At 41.0% G+C, this 19,106-nt stretch overlaps 1 protein-coding gene across 6 annotated transcripts in view; it reads left to right on the plus strand.

The window, feature by feature from the left end:
- The window catches only part of LOC140737090 (cytosolic phospholipase A2-like), a 240,955-nt gene that overhangs the window by 212,983 nt on the left and 8,866 nt on the right, over nt 1-19,106 (plus strand). For all 6 annotated transcript variants that reach the window (XM_073063260.1, XM_073063261.1, XM_073063259.1 and 3 more), the window contains 3 exons: nt 816-1,070; nt 1,770-1,954; nt 18,105-18,300. In XM_073063260.1, coding sequence (XP_072919361.1) covers nt 816-1,070; nt 1,770-1,954; nt 18,105-18,300 — 636 coding nt within the window. The remainder of the gene's footprint in view (nt 1-815; nt 1,071-1,769; nt 1,955-18,104; nt 18,301-19,106) is intronic.

Raw genomic sequence — 19,106 nt, forward strand, 5'->3', positions numbered from 1 at the left:
CAGACTACTTATTCATGCTGATGCAACTGTATTTCAATGTTATATTGACTAACCTGTTGTACATAATATTTATTATAAATTGCTACAGTTGCATATTTGAACAGAGATGTAATGTAAAGATTTTTACTCTTCATGTATTTGAAGGATGTAAGTATTCAATTCATATGTGGAGTATTGGCAGCTAAACGTAGGACTACCAATGGAGTAATTCACTTTACAGCTAAGTACAAGACTGGAATTGGAAGAAAACTGATACCTCCAGAGGAATGTAGTAAACTTGATAGAGATAGGCAAGTTAGTGAAACATTTCAATATTGCAGGCTCACTAAGTCGGTAGATAAGGCAGCAACTTGAACCATATCATTCCTGAAATGTTGGAGAGAAAATTGTGCATTGGCTTTGAGATTTCAATACATTACTGGGAAACCTAATTTGCAATTTACAGACATTGTATTCTTAGCACCAGTTTCAAACAAGTGACTACCAAAAGTCAAATTGCCAGATGATCTTTGCTCGCCAGCAGTTAACTCACCAACAGTGTTTCAGTTTCAAGTTAATTGTTCAACCAATTATGATTATGTTGTAGGAACTGTTATGGATGATTACCTACTAACTTTGCTCAGGCAACTTTGAACCAAAATTACTTGGTACAGATCCCAGCAACGTAAGTTGAAACTTAGCAGAGTATGTAACATGAATGGCAAATAAGTCTTTGCATGAGACACACAGTTTTAAGCAACGTAAAAACAATGAATTGAATGCTAAAGAACAGATCACAGTAAACATACTCGAGAAATGTGTTTGCCTTTCATCAGAGGAGCGGTTTGGGAGTGAAGCAGCAGAGGCAGAAGAGGAGAGTCAGCAGATTAACCACGATAGCTGGGTACAGAGGATGGTGAAGACCCTGTTCAGTGACACTGCACTTTTCAACACGCGGGAAGGCCGAGCCGGCAAGGTGCACAACTTTATGCTGGGCCTTAACCTGAACACGTCATTCCCACTGTCTCCCCTCGGTGACCTGATACCACCAGAACTGCTGGAGGATGATGAAGTAGATGCTGCAGTCACAGGTTTGTAGTTCTCTTTTGGCCAGCATAATGGACTTAAAATCTTCCTTACACAGGTTAGTCTTGTTCCAGTTAACAAATTTTTCCTTCAGTTGAAAGTATGAGAAGTGGCAATATAAACAAAGGGCATAATTTTCACATACCCATGTAAACAGAGATTTAAGGTGTAACAGCAATGAATGTTGAAGTCCGCATAACAGGCTGGAAAAAGTTACTTTAAAAAGCACTTGGGATTCTTGATTTATGAGTAGCGATTATAATGTGAGGAAGCCATGAGGAGCCTTTATAAAACATGGGTTCAGACGCAACTAAAGCAATTTTGGGCACCTTACCATGTGAAAGATGTAAAATCTTTGGAAATGGTGCAAAAGGATTTATGATAAAGATTCCAGGGATCAGGGAATTGAGTAACATGGACACACTGGAAGAAGGTGGAGTTCTGCTTGGAACAATGATTTTGCAAGGACATCTAGAGTAGATAGAGAGAAATTGTCCTCATTGACAATCATTGTATAAACGCACCAAATTCACATGTCCCTATAGTTTCACAGCTCATAGTTCTCGATGACACAACATTGAGAGAAACTGTTAATAAATTGATTTTCCCTGTGTCTTAGCAATATTAATTCATTATCCAGAAGAGGGGAAGGCACTGTCAGAGGAGTGCTTTGTTTGTGATCTGAATTCATGTTTTCCTGACAGATCCAGATGAGTTTGAAAGGATCTATGAGCCACTTGATGTAAAAAGTAAGAAGATCCATGTGGTGGACAGTGGACTCACCTTCAACCTGCCCTATCCACTAATATTACGGCCTCAACGTGCCATTGACCTCATCATCTCCTTTGATTTTTCTGCCAGACCAAGTGACTCTAGCCCACCTTTTAAGGTAAAAGATAACCTATCTAATTTTGTGCTCTAAGGAGCAGGGTCTATGAATAGTTCAGTTAAAAAACCACTACTGGAAGAATATGAATTTGTTTTCTGTTATCTTAAAGTGATCTGTCAAGCTTCCCTTAATTTTTAAATAATTTTAACTTCCTGTTTTTTCATATATGTTTGCCTATAGTTATTTGAATGCAGGAGGTGTACAAGTAGGTAAGAAAATTAATGCACTGCCATCTCTGGTTTGAGTGAAAGTAGATCAAGGTACTTAGATCATTAATTTGATTGTCATAATGAGGTAATTATAGATCCTTGGATGTAGGTTTTGCTTTAGCAGAAGGATGCAAGACCCATCTTATGGTTACATTACCTTTTATTGCTGTGGTCTAATATGGATCTGACATTGCTGATCATTACCTTCTCTTTCTGCTGCTGCTTTCTCTGATTGAATTAGATTGTGTATTTCTGATGGCTTTGATCTGATGCTTTTTTTCCCTACTGTAATGAATATTGTGTCAGCTGGTGTGCTGCAAGGTAAACTTGCAGAATAAATAACACAAGGTTCTACTCAAATTGCATTTCAGTGGATGCAGGGAGGGACGTGTGACTCTAGTTTTCAGGACCAGACATGCTGGCATGTTTCTGTAGATGGTTTCCCAAATATTGGTTTCTTTTATTTTTGACATATTAATGGTTAAAAACAAGTTTCACTTGTAGATGCACAATATTATACATTTAATCACTTTTTTTCTTAAGACTGGCTTTCAATTAGAGATAATGACTTTCCTTAATAAGTTTTTGCTCATTTTTACTTGTTGCTGTTTACGTGATTTTTTTTTTGCTTGTGAAGGGATGGGGTGGAGTTGATGTTTTTTTTCTTTGTATGTTTGTTCCATGGTTGTTCTTTGTTTTTGTGGCTGTCTGTGGGGAAGACGAATCTCAGAGTTGTATACTCCATACATACTTTGATAATAAATGTACTTTGTATCTCTGAATCCTTAATACAGAAACCTGTTGAGGGACCTTGAAATGCAACTTTAATTGGCAGCTATTTTAAATGTCTTTAGAGTTGAATAAAATTGGTGTGGATTACATATTTTCCTATTTGATGGATTATCTACATAATAATGGCAGAACTATTATGAACTGTTAGTTCTATTACTAATTAAATTATTCAATTAATTCTTATTAATTTTAAGACTATCGTATCATGTATATGATAAATTAGTTGCGCTTTGAAAATGGTTTTAAATTTCCTACATTCAAAGCACAAATGCCAGTCACCTTTTCTGGAACACAATGCTCTGGTGTATCTTAGCCTTGGGGTTAAACTGAGCCTCGTGACCAATAAAACCTGTCTGACACATGTAGATAGGCCAAATACTTGTAATTTTTTTATTGTGATATTGACAACACTACTTTAAATTAGGAGCACAGTGCTAGGCTAAAATACCAGTTCTTACTAGCTAAACACAAATTGTTAGAAAGATGTGGTCATGTTTCGTATAATTTATATCACACACATTTTAAGAAAACTCAGGTTACTCTACACAGTTCTGAAACTGATCATGTATTTTATGTACTCTTGCACGAACCCATTTTGTGATAATATCCCAGAGTTTCATGGAGCACCGTTGTCTTACAACATGCCTAATGACATTGACTTTTTCCAGCATCCTTTAGCTCAAATATAGTTCGCCTGTAATTTACTAGAAGCAAGAGTTGATAGCTACTGTGCGCATAACCTCTGGGGCCAAGGTGAACAAAGGGATAAACAGTGCATCTGTGTAACAATGAGATTTAAGATCTGAGAAAAAAATATGGATCAAGGATCATAATTATTCTGGGAAAATTCAGAAAGTGAGTTACAGAGATAGATTGAATCAAGAGAGAATAAGATACATTTCTAAAAAAAGGACTAAAAAGACCTTCAGCAGTAGTTTACTATTTGAAATGATGATGGTTTCTTTCTAGTTGAGCGTTTGATCAACAGTCATAAGCAAATATTCTCCAGCAGTCTTGGTGATTTATGAGACCGCTCCGAGAACCACAGAAAGGAAGGGTGAAGTGTGTGTTTCTTCCATCATTTATGCTAGGTTTCTATAATTAATGCTGTTAGATTCATTTCTTCTCTTATGAGTGGTCATGATTTCAGCATCTATGTGTCTCTGCATGTCTCTTTTTCTTCTCAGATCTGAACAATGTATTGGTGTTTTTTTTAACCGAAATTCCTTGGGATATTTGCAGAGAATGCCATCTGTACACAAAGTTATTTTAGATATTATATGGTCTTTTCAACCTCTTGTTGATCAGGCAAGACTGGACTGAATAGATTGCTGTATACAGTCTTGCTCATATTCACTAGCATCAGCAGTGGGTGACCTTTACTAATGACTTTTGAAATGACAATGCCTTGGAATTAAAAATCTTTCAAGCCTTTGCTGGGGATGAAGAAACACAACAAAAATTTGCTAGTCTAATCATTTGTACAGTATCTCTGCAATGATGGCCCATTTTTCATACTGCTGTTTGGCCAGAATTTGCTAAAGATGTGTGTTATATAGGGACTTGCATAAGGCTTTTGATAAGGTTCCACATTGTAGGCTGCTCTGTAAGGTTAGATCTTATGGGATCCAGGGAGAGCTGGCTAATTGGATATGCAATTGGCTTGATGGTAGACAACACAGTGCTGGAAGATGTCAGTAGGACTAGAAGCCCATGATCTTTGGTGTACCTCTGGGCTCGGTGCTAGGCCCACTGTTGTTTGTCAATTATATCAGTAATTTGGATAAGAATATTCAAGGCATAGTTGGTAAGTTTGCAGTTAACATTAAAATAGATTATATAGTGGACAATGAAGAAGATTATCAAAAATACAGGAGGATCTTGATCAGCCAAGTAAATAGGCCAAGGAATTACACATTATTAAACTGGAATGATTGCAGAAAAGATGTACAAGGATGCTGCCAAGATTTGATAGACAGAGTTGTAGGGAGAGGTTGTACAGGCTAGGACCTTATTCCTTAGAGCACCGGAGACAGAGAAATCACCTTATAGATATGGTATAATAGGGGGCATAGACAAGATGAATGCAGTGTCTTTTTTACCCCAAAGCTGGGGTATCCAGAACTAGAGACATAAGTTTAAGATGAGAAAGGTTTAAGATGAATTTGAGGGTGAACTTTTTACTTACACTAAGAGTGGTATCTATGTGGAATCGGCTGCTAGGGTAGTGGTTGAGGCAGGTACAATAACAGCTTTTAAAAGACATTTGTTCAAGTACATGGTGTGGAAAGGTTTAGAAGGTTATGGGCCAAATGCTGGCACGTGGAACTAGCTAGGATGGGGCATTTTGGTCGGCGTGGACCAGATGTATGACTGTTAATAACTGTGTGAATTGATGTACATGTCTTTGTCATACAATGAAATGTGAATATTTGGGGAATGATTTGAGATACAGAAACTTATGGGGAGTTAAACCCGAAGTGCTATAGTGTTGCTACATTGCAGATTGATCGACCATAAAATCCTTCACAATAAGTTGAGTATTTTAAAAGGAAACCACATAACCTTTTAACAGTGTGATCATTGTTAATGGGATAGTTACTGATCTGTGAGATTAGTTTATTCTTATGGCTAAACCCATTGTGAGAAGATGGTAATTCTCTTCTGGTTTACTCCTTTTTAGGAAGGTATTTCCACTGCCTTGATCTTTGAATTAATCATCACTTTCATATCCTTCTCAGCAAGATCAATATCAAAGTGTCTTAAGTTGCCTTCATTATTGACATTGGCCATGAAAATCTTAACTTTTGAAATCCTGAGCAGCATACTGATGAATGGAACTTGCCTTTACATACATTCTTTTAAATATTTGTTAACCCAATTAGTTACCATATGTTTGAAAATTAGTCAGAACTGAACTGGCAGCTAACAATGAGGTAATGTTTACTGAGAAGAAAATCAAGATAAGACGAGGTATTACCAGGAAGGAGTTATTTTCAGCCTTGAGGTGCATTTAGGTAGATAATTTTCTCAGGACCTAACTGAGTACATCCTTGGACTTAGTGTGACGCTAGAAAGGAAGCAGCAGAGGCCCTTGGAGAGATATTTGATTCATCATTAGAGACGGGAAAGCAGCTAATTTTATTCTGTATTGAAAGTAGCACGGACAAGCCAGGGAACTATATAGGCCAGCCAGCCTGACTTCAGTACTTATTGGAGGGAACTGAGGGACAGGATCTACGAACAAGTGGATAGACATAATCTGATTAGAAGTAGTCAGCGAGGCTTTATGCATTGGAAGTTGTTCTTAACAAACCTGCTTAGTGTCGTATTTGAAGAACTAACCAAAAAGTAGATGGTAGGCCAGTGGATGTTTGGACCCTTGTTATTTGTTTTTTATATAAATAATTTGGAAATGAATGCATAAGGTCTGATCATAAATTTGCAGTTGAAGCAAATTTAGGTGTTGTTGGTAGTGAAGATTATCGTAGATCAGTGAGGGAAGTGGGTTAAGGAGTGGCAAATGGATTTCAATACAGATTAAGTGTGGAGTGATGCATTTTGGAAAATCAAGCCAGCACAAGACCGATACTGAGAAGGCTAGGGCATGAGGAAGTGTAATGGAAAAGACACTTGAGAGTACTAGTGCATTGTTCATTGAATGCAGTGCAACAAATAGGGTGGTGAAAAAGGCTTTCATCAGTTATGGCATTAAGTACAGGAGTTGAGAAATCGTGCTACGGTTGGTGAGACTGCATTTGGAGAACTATGCACAATTCTAGTCACCCTGTTATAGGAAAGGTCTGTTTCCAGTTTAACCAGGACAGAAACAATATGATGTTACCGGGGGTTATAAGGAGAGTTGACCAAGCTAGTTTTTTTTATTCTTTGGAACATAGGAGAATGAGGGTAACTTTATAGAAATATTTAAGATCGAGAATCAGTCTTTCCCCAGGATGGGAGACTAAAACTAGAGGGCATAGTTTTAGGGTGAGAGGGGAAATATTTAAAAAAGGAAGCTGAGGTGTAATTGATCATGTAGATAGCCAGAGTCTTTTTCCCAGGGCTGTAACGGCTTACAGGAGGGGGCATAGTTTTAAGATGCTTGGAAGCAGGTACAGAGGGGATGTCAGGGTTAATTTTTTCCACACAGAGTGGTGGGTGTATGGAATGCACTGCTGGTGGTGGAGGTGGATACAATAGAGTCTTTTCAGAGACTCTTAAATGGGTACATGGAGCCTAGAAAAATAGAGGGCTATGTGGTAGGGTAATTCTAGGCGCTTTCTAGAGTAGGTTACATGGCACAACATTGTGGGCCGCGGAGCTTGTAATGTGCTGTAGATTTCTATGTTTTCCATGCAAAGGATAGAGAGTATGTGAAACTAGTTGCCAAAGGTGGTGGTTAAGGCGAGTACAATAGCATCCTTTAAGAAGCACTTGGATAGGTGTATGGAGGGGCGGTGCTTGGAAGGATAGGCACGAAATACAGGAAATTGCAACTAGTGGGATGGGCATCTGGACTCATTGTGTCAAAGAGCCTGTATCCATCTGTATTGTTGTGACTCTAGACAGTTCAGCTCACTTAATATGTTTTAACAAAACATCAGAGAGCACTGCCAAGGGACCAGACAAACATCTTGGCTATAAAGCTGAAGACATGCACTCCAGAATAAGCAATACCTCATAGCTGTTACAGTTACAGAACTGGCATCAACCAACAAAGCCAATCTGATTAACTGCCGCTGGTCAGGATGATGGAAGCCATTTTTGATAGTACTATCAAGTAGCTTTTATTCACCAGTGACCTACTCAGTGATTCCCAGTTCGGCTTCTATTGAAACCACTTAGCAAAGCACCTTATCACAAACTCAATGAAAACATGTATAGAAGTGCAGGATGCCAGAGGTGAAGCAACTACCCTTGACAGTGAGTATTTTGATGGGTATGGTTTAAATGTGTCCTGGTGAAACTGAAGTCGGTAGATATAGAAGGAAGACATTCAGTAGCTGATATCATGCTTCACACAGAAAGAGGTTTGTGGTTGGTTGAGGTCAATTATCCCAAAGTCACTTGAAGTAGCTCCTCATAATACCATATGAGCAGAATTAGGCCATTCAGCCCATCAGATCTGCTCTGCCATTACATCATGCATGATTTATTGTCCCTCTCAACCCCATTATTGCTACTTTTCCACAGAACCTTTGACACCCTGACTAATCAAGAACCTGTCAACCTCTGATTTAAATAAGTTCAATAAATTGGCCTCGACAAATGTCTGTAGCAATGAATTCCACAGATTCACTGCCCCTGGCTAAAGAAATTCCTCTTTATCTCTTTTCTAAATGGCCATCCCTCTATTCAAAGCCTGTTCCCTCTAGTACTTGACTCAAGCATTATAAGAAATATCCATTATAGGAAACATCTACTCTGTCTAGGTCTTTTAACATTCAATAAGTTTCAGTGAGATTCCCCCTTTCATTCTTCTAAACTTAAGTGAGTACAGGCCCAGAGCCATCAAACATGCCTCATACATTAACCCTTTCCTTCCTGGAATCATCCTTGTGAACCTCTCATGGACCCTCTCCAATGCCAGCACATCCATTCTTGCATGAGAAGCCCAAAACTGCTCACATTACTGCAAGATCTGCAATCTGCTGAAGGCCAGATCAGAGGCATTCAAGTCTGGTGACCAAGAATATTACAAGAGGTCCAGGTACGATATCCAGAAAGTCATCTCAAGGGATAAGTGACAATTCCAGATTAAACTTGGATCAGCAAAGGTAGTTATGGCTGAGTTTGAGTACTGTCATTTTGTAAAGTTAAATCAAGCGACAACAGGGCTTTGCTGCCAGATGAGCTCAATGCCTTCTTTGTTTGCTTTGACCGTGAAACATAGAGGAACCATCATGATCTCCCACAGCCTCGATGATCCTGTGATTTCAGACTCTGAGGCCGATGTGTGAGCAAGCCCAGATGGGGCACTTGGGCAAGGACTAAAAACCTGTGCTAATCAACTGGCTGGAGTGTTCACTGAGATCTTTAGCCTCTTGCTTTGGCTGTCTAAGCTATCCACCTGCTTCAAGCAGACTTCAGTTATATCAGATAGATAGATAGATAGATACTTTATTCATCCCCATGGGGAAATTCAACTTTTTTCCAATGTCCCATACACTTGTTGTAGCAAAACTAATTACATACAATACTTAACTCAGTAAAAAATATGATATGCATCTAAATCACTATCTCAAAAAGCATTAATAATAGCTTTTAAAAAGTTCTTAAGTCCTGGCGGTAGAATTGTAAAGCCTAATGGCATTGGGGAGTATTGACCTCTTCATCCTGTCTGAGGAGCATTGCATCGATAGTAACCTGTCGCTGAAACTGCTTCTCTGTCTCTGGATGGTGCTATGTAGAGGATGTTCAGAGTTATCCATAATTGACCGTAGCCTACTCAGCGCCCTTCGCTCAGCTACCGATGTTAAACTCTCCAGTACTTTGCCCACGACAGAGCCCGCCTTCCTTACCAGCTTATTAAGACGTGAGGCGTCCCTCTTCTTAATGCTTCCTCCCCAACACACCACCACAAAGAAGAGGGCGCTCTCCACAACTGACCTATAGAACATCTTCAGCATCTCACTACAGACATTGAATGACGCCAACCTTCTTAGGAAGTATCAGTGCCCAAGAACATCGTGGTAAGCTGCCTCAATGACTATCATCAGTAGCACTTACACCCACTGTGATGACAAACAAGAGAAAATCTGCAAAGGCTGGAAATCCGAGCAACACACACAAAATTCAGCAGGCCAGGCAGCATCTATGGAGAAGAGTACAGTCACTGTTTTGGCTGAAATCCTTTGGTGGGACTGGGGGAAAAAAGTGCTGAGGGGTAGATTTAAAAGGTGGGGGGAGGGGAACCCAGTAAATGACCCCAACAGACTCGCAGGTGAAGTCTCGCCTCACCTGAAAGGAAGTGAAGTGTCGTCTGACAAACGTTCGGGGCCCTAAACGGACCTTCCAGGTGAGAGGACACTTCACCTGTGAGTCTGTTGGGATCATTTACTGTGTTCAGTGCTCTCGGTGTGGCCTCCTGTGTATCGGTGAGACCCGACGTAGACTGGGAGACCGCTTCACTGAGCATCTGCGCTCAATCTGCCAGAGCAAGTGGGATCTCCCAGTGGCCACCCATTTTAATTCCACTTCCCATTCAGATTTGTTCATCCGTGCCCTCCTCCACTGTCATGATGAGGCCACACTCAGGTTGGAGGAACAACACCTTGTATTCTGTTTGGGTGGCCTCCAACCTGATGGCATGAACATTGATTTCTCAAACTGACAGTAACGCCCCCACCATTCCCCATCCCCATTTCCCTCTCTCACCTTATCTCCTTGCCTGCCCATCACCTTCCTCTGGTGCTCCTCCCCCTTTTTCTTTCTTTCATGACTTTCTGTTTCTTTCACCAATTAACTTTCCAGCTTTTAACTTCATCTCTCCCGCTCTAGGTTTCACCTGTCACCTAGAGGTGTTTCTCTCACCCCTCCCTCCACCTTTTAAATCTACTCCTCAGCTTTTTTTCTGCTGAAGGGTTTCGGCCCAAAACATCGACTGTACTTTTTTCCATAGATGCTGCTTGGCCTGCTGAATTCCTCCAGGATTTTGTTTGTGTTCCATTGTGATGAAGTGTTTTGAGAGGTTGGTGATGAAGTGGATCAACTCCTGCAAGAGAAGCTATTTGGATCCACTCCAATTTGCCTACTGGAGCAACAGGTCCACAGCAGATGCCAGCTCACCGGCTCTTCACTCAACCCAGAAACGTCTGGACAGCAAAGATGCATACATCAGGATGCTCCTTATCAACTAAAGCTCAACATTCAATCCCTCTGTGCAATTGGATCCTCAATTTCCTCACTTGCAGACCCCAGTCAGTTCAGATTGGCGACAACATCTCCTCCACGACCTCCATCAACACAGATGTACCACAAGGCTGTGTGCTTAGTCCCCTGCTCTAATCAGTTTACACTTATGACTGTGTGGCTAGGCACAGCTCCAATGTGATATTCAAGTTTGCTGATGACACCACTGTCATTGGCCACATCAAAGGTTGTGACGAATCAGCATATAGGAGGAAGATTAAAAATCTGGCTGAGTGGTGCCATAACAGCAACCTCCTACTCAATGTAGTCAAGACCAAGGAGCTGATTATTGACTTGAGGAGGAGGAAACCAGAGGTCCTTGTGCCAGTCCTCCTTGGAGGACCAGAGGTGGAGAGTGTCAGCAGTTTTAAATTCCTCTGTTATTATTTTGGAGGACCTGTCCTGCGCCCAGCATGCAAGTGCAGTTACAAAGAAAACATGGCAACGCCTCTAAGGAGTTTACAAAGATTCGGCATGACATCTAAAACCATCATCAGGGACCTCCACCACCCAAATTGTGCTCTCTTCTCACTGCTGCCATCAGGAAGAAGGTACAGGAGCCTCAGGGCCCACACCATCAAGTTTAGGAAAAGATATTATCCCTGAGCCATCAAGATCTTGAACCAGAAGGGAAAACTTCACAGTTTCATTTGCCCCATCATTAAAATTTTCCCACAACCTTTGGACCCACTTTCAAGGACTCTTTATCTCATGTTCTCTATTTATTGTTTGTTTATTTATTATTATTTCAAAATCAGATCTGATATCACCAGCATATGTTGTGAAATTTGTTAGATTTGCAGCAACTGTACAATGCAATACATAATAATATAGGAAAGAACTGAATTACAGTAAGTATATATGTATATCAAATAGCTAATTTAAATAAGTAGTGCAAAAATAGAAATACAAAAAAGTGAGGTAGTGTTCATGGTTTTAACATCCATTCAGTAATCGGACGGAAGAGAGAAAGAAGCAGGCCCTGAACTGCTGAGTGTGCGCCTTCAGGCTTCTGTACCTCCTTCCTAATGGTAAAGTGAAAAGAGGACGTGACCTGGGTGGTGAAAACCATTTTTTTGAGGCACCACTTCTTGAAGGTGTCTTGGATACTGTGGAGGCCAGTAGTCATGATGGAGCTGACTAATTTTACAACTCTCTGCAGCTTCGATCCTGTGCAGTAGCCCTCACTACTGCCCCCCCCCCCCCATATGAGACAATGATGCAGCCTATCAGCTCTCCACGGTACATCTATAGAAGTTTGAGTGTTTTAGTTGACAAACCAAATCTCTTCAGACCCCTAATGAAACATAGCTGCTGTCTTGCCTTCTTTATAACTGTATCAATATGTTGGAACCAGGTTAGATTCTCAGAGATATTAACACCCAGGAACTTGAAATTGCTGATTCCCTCCACTTCTGATTCCTCTAAAAAGGATTGGTTCATGTTTCCTCGTCTTGCTCTTTCTGAAGTCTACAATCAGCTCTTTCGTCTTACTGATGTTGAGTTCTAGGTTGTTGCTGTGACACCACTCAACAGGCTGATATACCTGGTTCCTGTACACCCTCTCCACACCATCTGACATTTTACTGAAAATGGTTCTATCATTAACAAATTTATAGATGGCATTTAAGCTGTACCTAACTATACAGTCATGGGTGTAGAGAGTAGGGCAGTGGGCTAAGCACATATTCCGGTGGTGCACCAGTGTTGATTGTTGGCGAAGTGGCAATGTAATTACCAATCCACACAGATTGTGGTCTTCCAGTTAGGAAGTTGAGTATCCGGTTGCAGAGGGAGATGCAGAGCCCCAGGTTCTGTAGCTTTTCAATCAGGACTGTAAGAATGATGGTTTTAAACGCTGATCAAGAATCAATAAACAGCATCCTGGCATAAGTATTTGTATTGTCCAGGTGATCCAAAGCTACATGGAGAGCCAATGAGATCATGTCCACCGTAGATCTATTGTGATGATAGATAAATTGCAATGGGTCCAGGTCCTTGCTGAGGCAGGAGTTGATTCTAGCCAAGGCCAACCTCTCAAAGCATTTCATCACCAAAGCTGTGAGTGCTACAAGATGATAGTCATTAAGGTGACTTTCACTGCTCTTCTTGGGAATGGTATAATTGTTGCGCTTTTGAAGCATATGGGAACTTCCCACTGTAGCAGTGAAGGATTGAAGCTTTTTTGATCACTCCCACCAGTTGGTTGGCACCTGTTTTCAGAGCCTTGCCAGGTACTCCATCAGGCTCTGCCACCTTGCAAGGATTCACCCTCAAAGACAGCCTGACGTTGGCCTCTGAGACAGAGGTCACAGGTTCACCAGGAGGTACAGGGATCCTCATAGTTGTAGTTTTAGTTTTCTGTCTTTTGCACACTGGTTTGACACCCCAGTTGGTGCAGTTTTTCATTGATTCCGTTACGGTTATTATACCATTATAGATTTATTGAGTATGCCTGCAAAAAATGAATCTCGAGGTTGTCTATGGTGACATATATGTACTTTGATAATAAATTTATTTTGAACTTTGACCTTTTAAGTGAGGTCTGACCAATACCTTGTAAAGCTTCAGCATTACATCCCTGAACTTATATTCTAGTCCTCTTGAAATGAATGCTGACATTGCATTTGCCTTCCTCACCACCAACTCAACCTGCAAGTTAAACTTCAGAGAATCCTGCACAAGGATTCCTAAGTCCCTTTGCGTCTCTGAGTTTTGAATTTTCTTCCCGTGTAGAAAATATTCGATGTCTTTATTCCTTCCAACAAAGTGCATAACCGTGCATTTCCCTACACTATATTCCATCTGCCACTTTGCCCATTCTCCGAATCTGTCTGTCCTTCTGCAGATTTCCTGTTTCTTCAACACCTTCTGCATCTCCACTTATCTTTGTATCGTCCACAAACTTAACAACAAAGCTATCAATTCCTTCATTCAAATCATTAACATGTAACAAGAAAAGAAGCAGATCCAACACTGATCCCTGCAGAATATGACTAGTCATCAGCAGCCAACCAGAAAAAGACCTCTGTAGTCCCATTCTTCGCATCCTAGCAGTCATCCAGTCTTCTGTCCAAGCAGCCTCATGTGCAGCACCTTGTCAAAGTCCTTCTGAAAATCCAAGTAAACGATATCCATTGACTCTCCTTTGTCTGTCCTGCCTGATATTTCCTCAAAGAATTCCAAAACATTTTTTTCAGGCAAGATTTCCACTTAAGGATATCACGCTGAATTTGGCCTATTTTATTATGTGCTTTCAAGTACCCCAAAACCTCATCTTCCCAATCACTGAAGTCAGGCTATATGGCCTATAATTTCCTTTCTTCTGCCTTTCTCCCTTCTTAAAGAATGGAGTTCCATTTGCAATTTTCCAGCCCTCCAGAACCATTCCAGAATCTTGAGATTCTTGGAAGATCATTACTAATGCCTACACAATCTATTATTTACCTCTTTCAGAACCCATAAGTGTAGTCCATCTGGTCCAGGGGACTTAACAACTTTCAGATCTTTCAATTTCCCAAGTACCTTCACATTAATAATACCAACTGCACTCATTTTGGCCCCCTGACACTCTTGGGTTTCTGGCATACTGCTAGCGTCTTCCATAGTGAGGATATGTGCAAAGTACTTTTACTGTTAATTTTGCCTGCCATTTCTCTCTGCCCCATTACCACCTCTCCGGTGTAATTTTCCAGCAGACTGATGTCTACTTTTGCCTTCCTTTTACTCTATATATCTGAAAAATCTTTTGATATCCTCTTCTATTGTCTACCTTACCTTCATATTTCATCTTTTCAGTCCTTAATGGCTTTTTTGTACTTGCCTTCTGTTGCTTTTTAAAAGTTTCTCAATCCCTCACTTTTGCTACTATACTGCCTTTGACTTCCCTTGTCAGCCGCAGTTACCTCATCCTCCCTTTTGAATACTTTATCTTTGGGATGTATCTATCTTGCCCCTTTTGAATTGCTCCCAGAAATCCCAGCCCTTGTTGTTCTGCCATCATCCCTGCTAGAGCCCCCTTCAAATCAACCTTGGCCAATTCCTCTGTAATTTCCTTTACTCCACTGTAATACTGATACATCTGACTTTATCTTCTCCTCTCAAACTGCAAGGTGAACTCAACCATATTATGATCAGTGTTTCCTAAGGGTTCCTTTACCTTAAGCTCCTAATCAAATCTGGTTCACTACACAACATCCAATCCAGAATTGCCTTTCCCCTAGTGGGCTGGATCACAGGCTGCTCTAAAAAGCCATCTCGAAACCTTTCTACAAATTCTCTCAATTGGGATCCAACACCAAACTGTTTTTCCCAAACTACCTACATGTGGAAATCCCTCATGGCTATCGTAATATTACCCTTCTACATGCCTGTTCTGTCTCCTGTTGTAATTTGTATCCCACATCCTGGCTACTGTTCAATATATAAATCCCATTAGGGTTTTTTTTACCCTTGAAGTTTCTTAACTTTACCCACAAGGATTCTACATCTTTTGATCCTATGTCACCGCTTTCCAGGGATTTGACTTCATTTTTTTACCAACAGAGTCATCCCACCCCCTCTATCTCCATGCCTGTCCTTTTAATATAATGTGTATCATTGGATGTTAAACTCCCAACTTTCAGCCACGGCTGAGTGATGCTCACAATACCATACCTGTCAGTCTCTTAACTGCGCCTATAACATCATCAACCTTATTTTGTATAAAACGTGCATTCAAATATAACACCGTCAGTCCTGTATCCATCACCTGTTTCAATTTTGCCCCCAGTCCCACTGACTGCTGTTTTGCCCTATCATCTGCCAGTCCTTCCTCACTGTCTGACTACACACTGCATCTACTTGTATACCAACTGTTCTATCCTCAGCCCAATCACTCCAGTTCCCATCCCCCTGCCAAATTAGTTTGAACACTCCCCAACAACTCTGACAAACCAGCCAGCAAGGATATTGGTCCCCCTTCCAGTTCAGGTGTAACCCATCCTTTTTGTACAGGAACTACCTTCCCCTGAAGAGATCCCAGTGATCCAGAAGTCTGAAACCCTGCTCCCTGCACCAATTTCTCCGCTATTCATTCGTCTGCCAAATCATTGTATTCTTATCCTCACTGACGCCTGGCAAAGCCAGCATCCAGAGATTACCACCCTGGAGGTCCTGTTTTTCAGCTTTCTGCCGAATTCTATATTTTCTCTTCTGGACTTTCTCCCTCTTCCTACTTGTGGTGTTGGTACCAATATGTACCATGACTTCTGGCTGCTCACTCTCCCCCTTTGGAATGACCGTGGGCCTGATCCAAGACATGCCCGACCTTGGCACCTGGGGGGCAATATACCATCTAGGTGTCTCTTACACGTCCACAAAATCTCTTGTCTGCTCCTCTAACTATGAAATTGTCTAATGCTACTGCATTCCTCTTCTCCCTTTCTTTCTGAGCCACAGAGCCAGACTTAGTGCCAGAGACTGAGCACGGCAGCTTCCCTTCGATAGGTCAACCCCCCTCCCTTCCCACCAGTGTCCTAAGTGGTCTACTTGTTATTGAGTTGAACAGCCACAGGGGTACTTTGCATTGCCTACCTGTTCCCTTTCCTTCTTCTGAGAGTCATCCAGATGCCGGTCACCAGCAACTTAGGGGTGACTACCTCCCTGTAGCTTCTATCCATCACTTTCTCATTGTCCTATATAAGCTGAAGGTCATCAAGCTGCAGCTCCAGTTTCTTAACATTGTCTCTAAGGGTTTGCAGTTTGATAAACCCGATGCAAATATAGTTAGCAACGAGACTGGAGGTCTCCCAAAGTTCCCACATCTCACACCAAGAACATACCATTAACTCTGGGCCTATTCGCGCATTAGCTATGTACTAAAAGACAAAGAAAGAGGGAAAAAAAGCCTACTAGAAACTTAATTAGAACTTCCACCTGTGCTTGCCCAAGCCTGCTTAGTCAAAGCCTGACCACTCTTAACACTAGCCCACTCCGTCAATGGCTGCTCCACTTGCACCACTTCTTATTGGCTCAAAGAAATCACTTCCTATTAGACTTGTTCTTTTCAAATGGCTCCTGTTTTGTAATGATGTCACTGTCTCGCTCATTAATTCAAGGTCCCTCATGACAAAGGGACTCACTCCCTTTGTCAAGGGAGTGACAAAGTCCTAGAATCAACCATTCTTGGCTACACTCTCCATGACCTTCCTTTCATCAGAAGATCAAAGGTGTGTGTTTGCTGATTGCACAACATCCATTCATAGCTCCCTAGCAAATAAAGCAGTGCTGCCTCATGCAGAGATACACAGGCAGTATTCAGGCATGGGTGATGAATGGTGGGCAATGTTCACATCACAGTAGTGCCAGGCAAAGGCCATCTCTAACGAGATATTCTGACACTTTGGTATCCAATAGTATTAACTTTGCTGAGATCCTTACCAACTAACAATAAAAACAAAATGACAATTCTTCAAGCACACTTGATTAGTCACCAGTGATGAGTAACTCAACTTGACCAATTACACAAATACAATACAGTGGGTACAAGAGGCTGGGTACCCTGTGATAGGAGCTTCACCACCTGACAGCTCAAAATCTTTCCACCTTTTCTCAGGAAAAAGTCACTGACCTGAATTAGTGCGACACCAATAAGCTTGATGTTATCCACACAAACCAAGATGCTTGATTAGCTCCTCATCCACCATGCTAATTGTTCATTCCCAACACCACCGGCACATAATGGCTGCCATGTGTGAGATGCACTGGACTTTTCCCAAACTGGTGAGCTCTGTTTACCACCAATGACAATGGGTGTATGGGAAATACATCACCAGCAGGCTCCTCCAGGTTGCACAGTACCCTTAGCAATGTACTACTGGGTCCAACATTAGCACCAATTCTAAACCTTGGTACTGGCCAGTCAATGGCAGAAAGCCTGCAACAGTTCAAGACGGTGGCTCATCAACACCTTCCCAGAGGGATTGGGGAAAGGCTATGAACGATGGCACAAATCCTGAAAAAGAATTTTTATAATATTGTAGCAGCCTGCAAGTTTGTGAAGGAATAAGCAGCGAGGATTGAATGATTGGCAGCTATCTTAATGAAAGTGCAGAACATTGCTGTACTTTGTGAAATTAACGTATTTTTGGGGCTGTAGCTGTGAAATTATAGTTTAGTAAATATATTTACTATTGCAATACTTCTGAAAAATTGTGTAATGAGAGATCTTAACTTAGTTCTATTCAATTTAACAGGAGCTACTGCTTGCAGAAAAATGGGCAAAAATGAACAAGTTGGCTTTTCCTAAGATTGACACCAAAGTATTTGACCGAGAGGGAATGAAGGAATGTTACATCTTCAAGCCCAAAAATCCAATGATAGAGAGAGACTGCCCAACCATCATACACTTTGTTCTAGCAAATATCAATTTTAGACATTATAAAGCTCCAGGTAAGTGGTTTCATCAGGTCTTGATTTGGTAATTACTTTAACCAACAAGTACCATTCTTCACTTTGTCCTTTTCTCAGTGATATCTGAGTGGCAGTCCTTCAATTTTAAGTTCAAACTCAAAGTCAAGTGAGGTCCTTGTTTAACCATATTTGTACATTTCATGAAGAGGCATCCAACGCCTAACCTCGGTACTTGTACAGGATTGTTGAAATGAGTAGTAGATGCACTAAGTAGATCCTGTGTCCAAGGCAGTTGTCAGCTATGTACCTGCAAGAATTCAACTACAAACTGACTGTGCTTATTTTCACTTGCCAATGTAATGATAAGAACTGATGCTAAAAAGTTAATAAATTGTGTTGATTAGTACTTGTGATAATGTAGTTGTTATCATTTCTCCCTCAGGGGATCTGTCTGGTCATATGCTTATGCTTCTGCACAATACAAAAGCCCATATTATTACAGGAAAAAATAGAAGCATAGATAGAAGATTGGCTGACTGACGGGCAAAGAGTGGGAATAAAGGCATCCTTTTCTAATTGACTGCCACTGACTAGCAGTGATCTGCAGTGGCTGCTGCTTTTTACATTATATTTCAGTGATTTGGGTGGTGGAATTGCTGGCTTTGCAGCCAAGTTTGAGGATGATACAAAGATAGGTGGAGGGGCAGATAGTGTTGAGAGAAGCAAGACGTCGGCAGATGGAGTTGGACGTATTGGGAGAATGGGCAAAGAAGCTGTAGATGAAATATAGTGTAGGGAAATGTACAGTCATGCACTTTGGTAGAAAGAGTAAAGGCATAGACCAT

Source organism: Hemitrygon akajei, chromosome 12 (assembly GCF_048418815.1).
Source record: "Hemitrygon akajei chromosome 12, sHemAka1.3, whole genome shotgun sequence".
NCBI lineage: Eukaryota > Metazoa > Chordata > Chondrichthyes > Myliobatiformes > Dasyatidae > Hemitrygon > Hemitrygon akajei.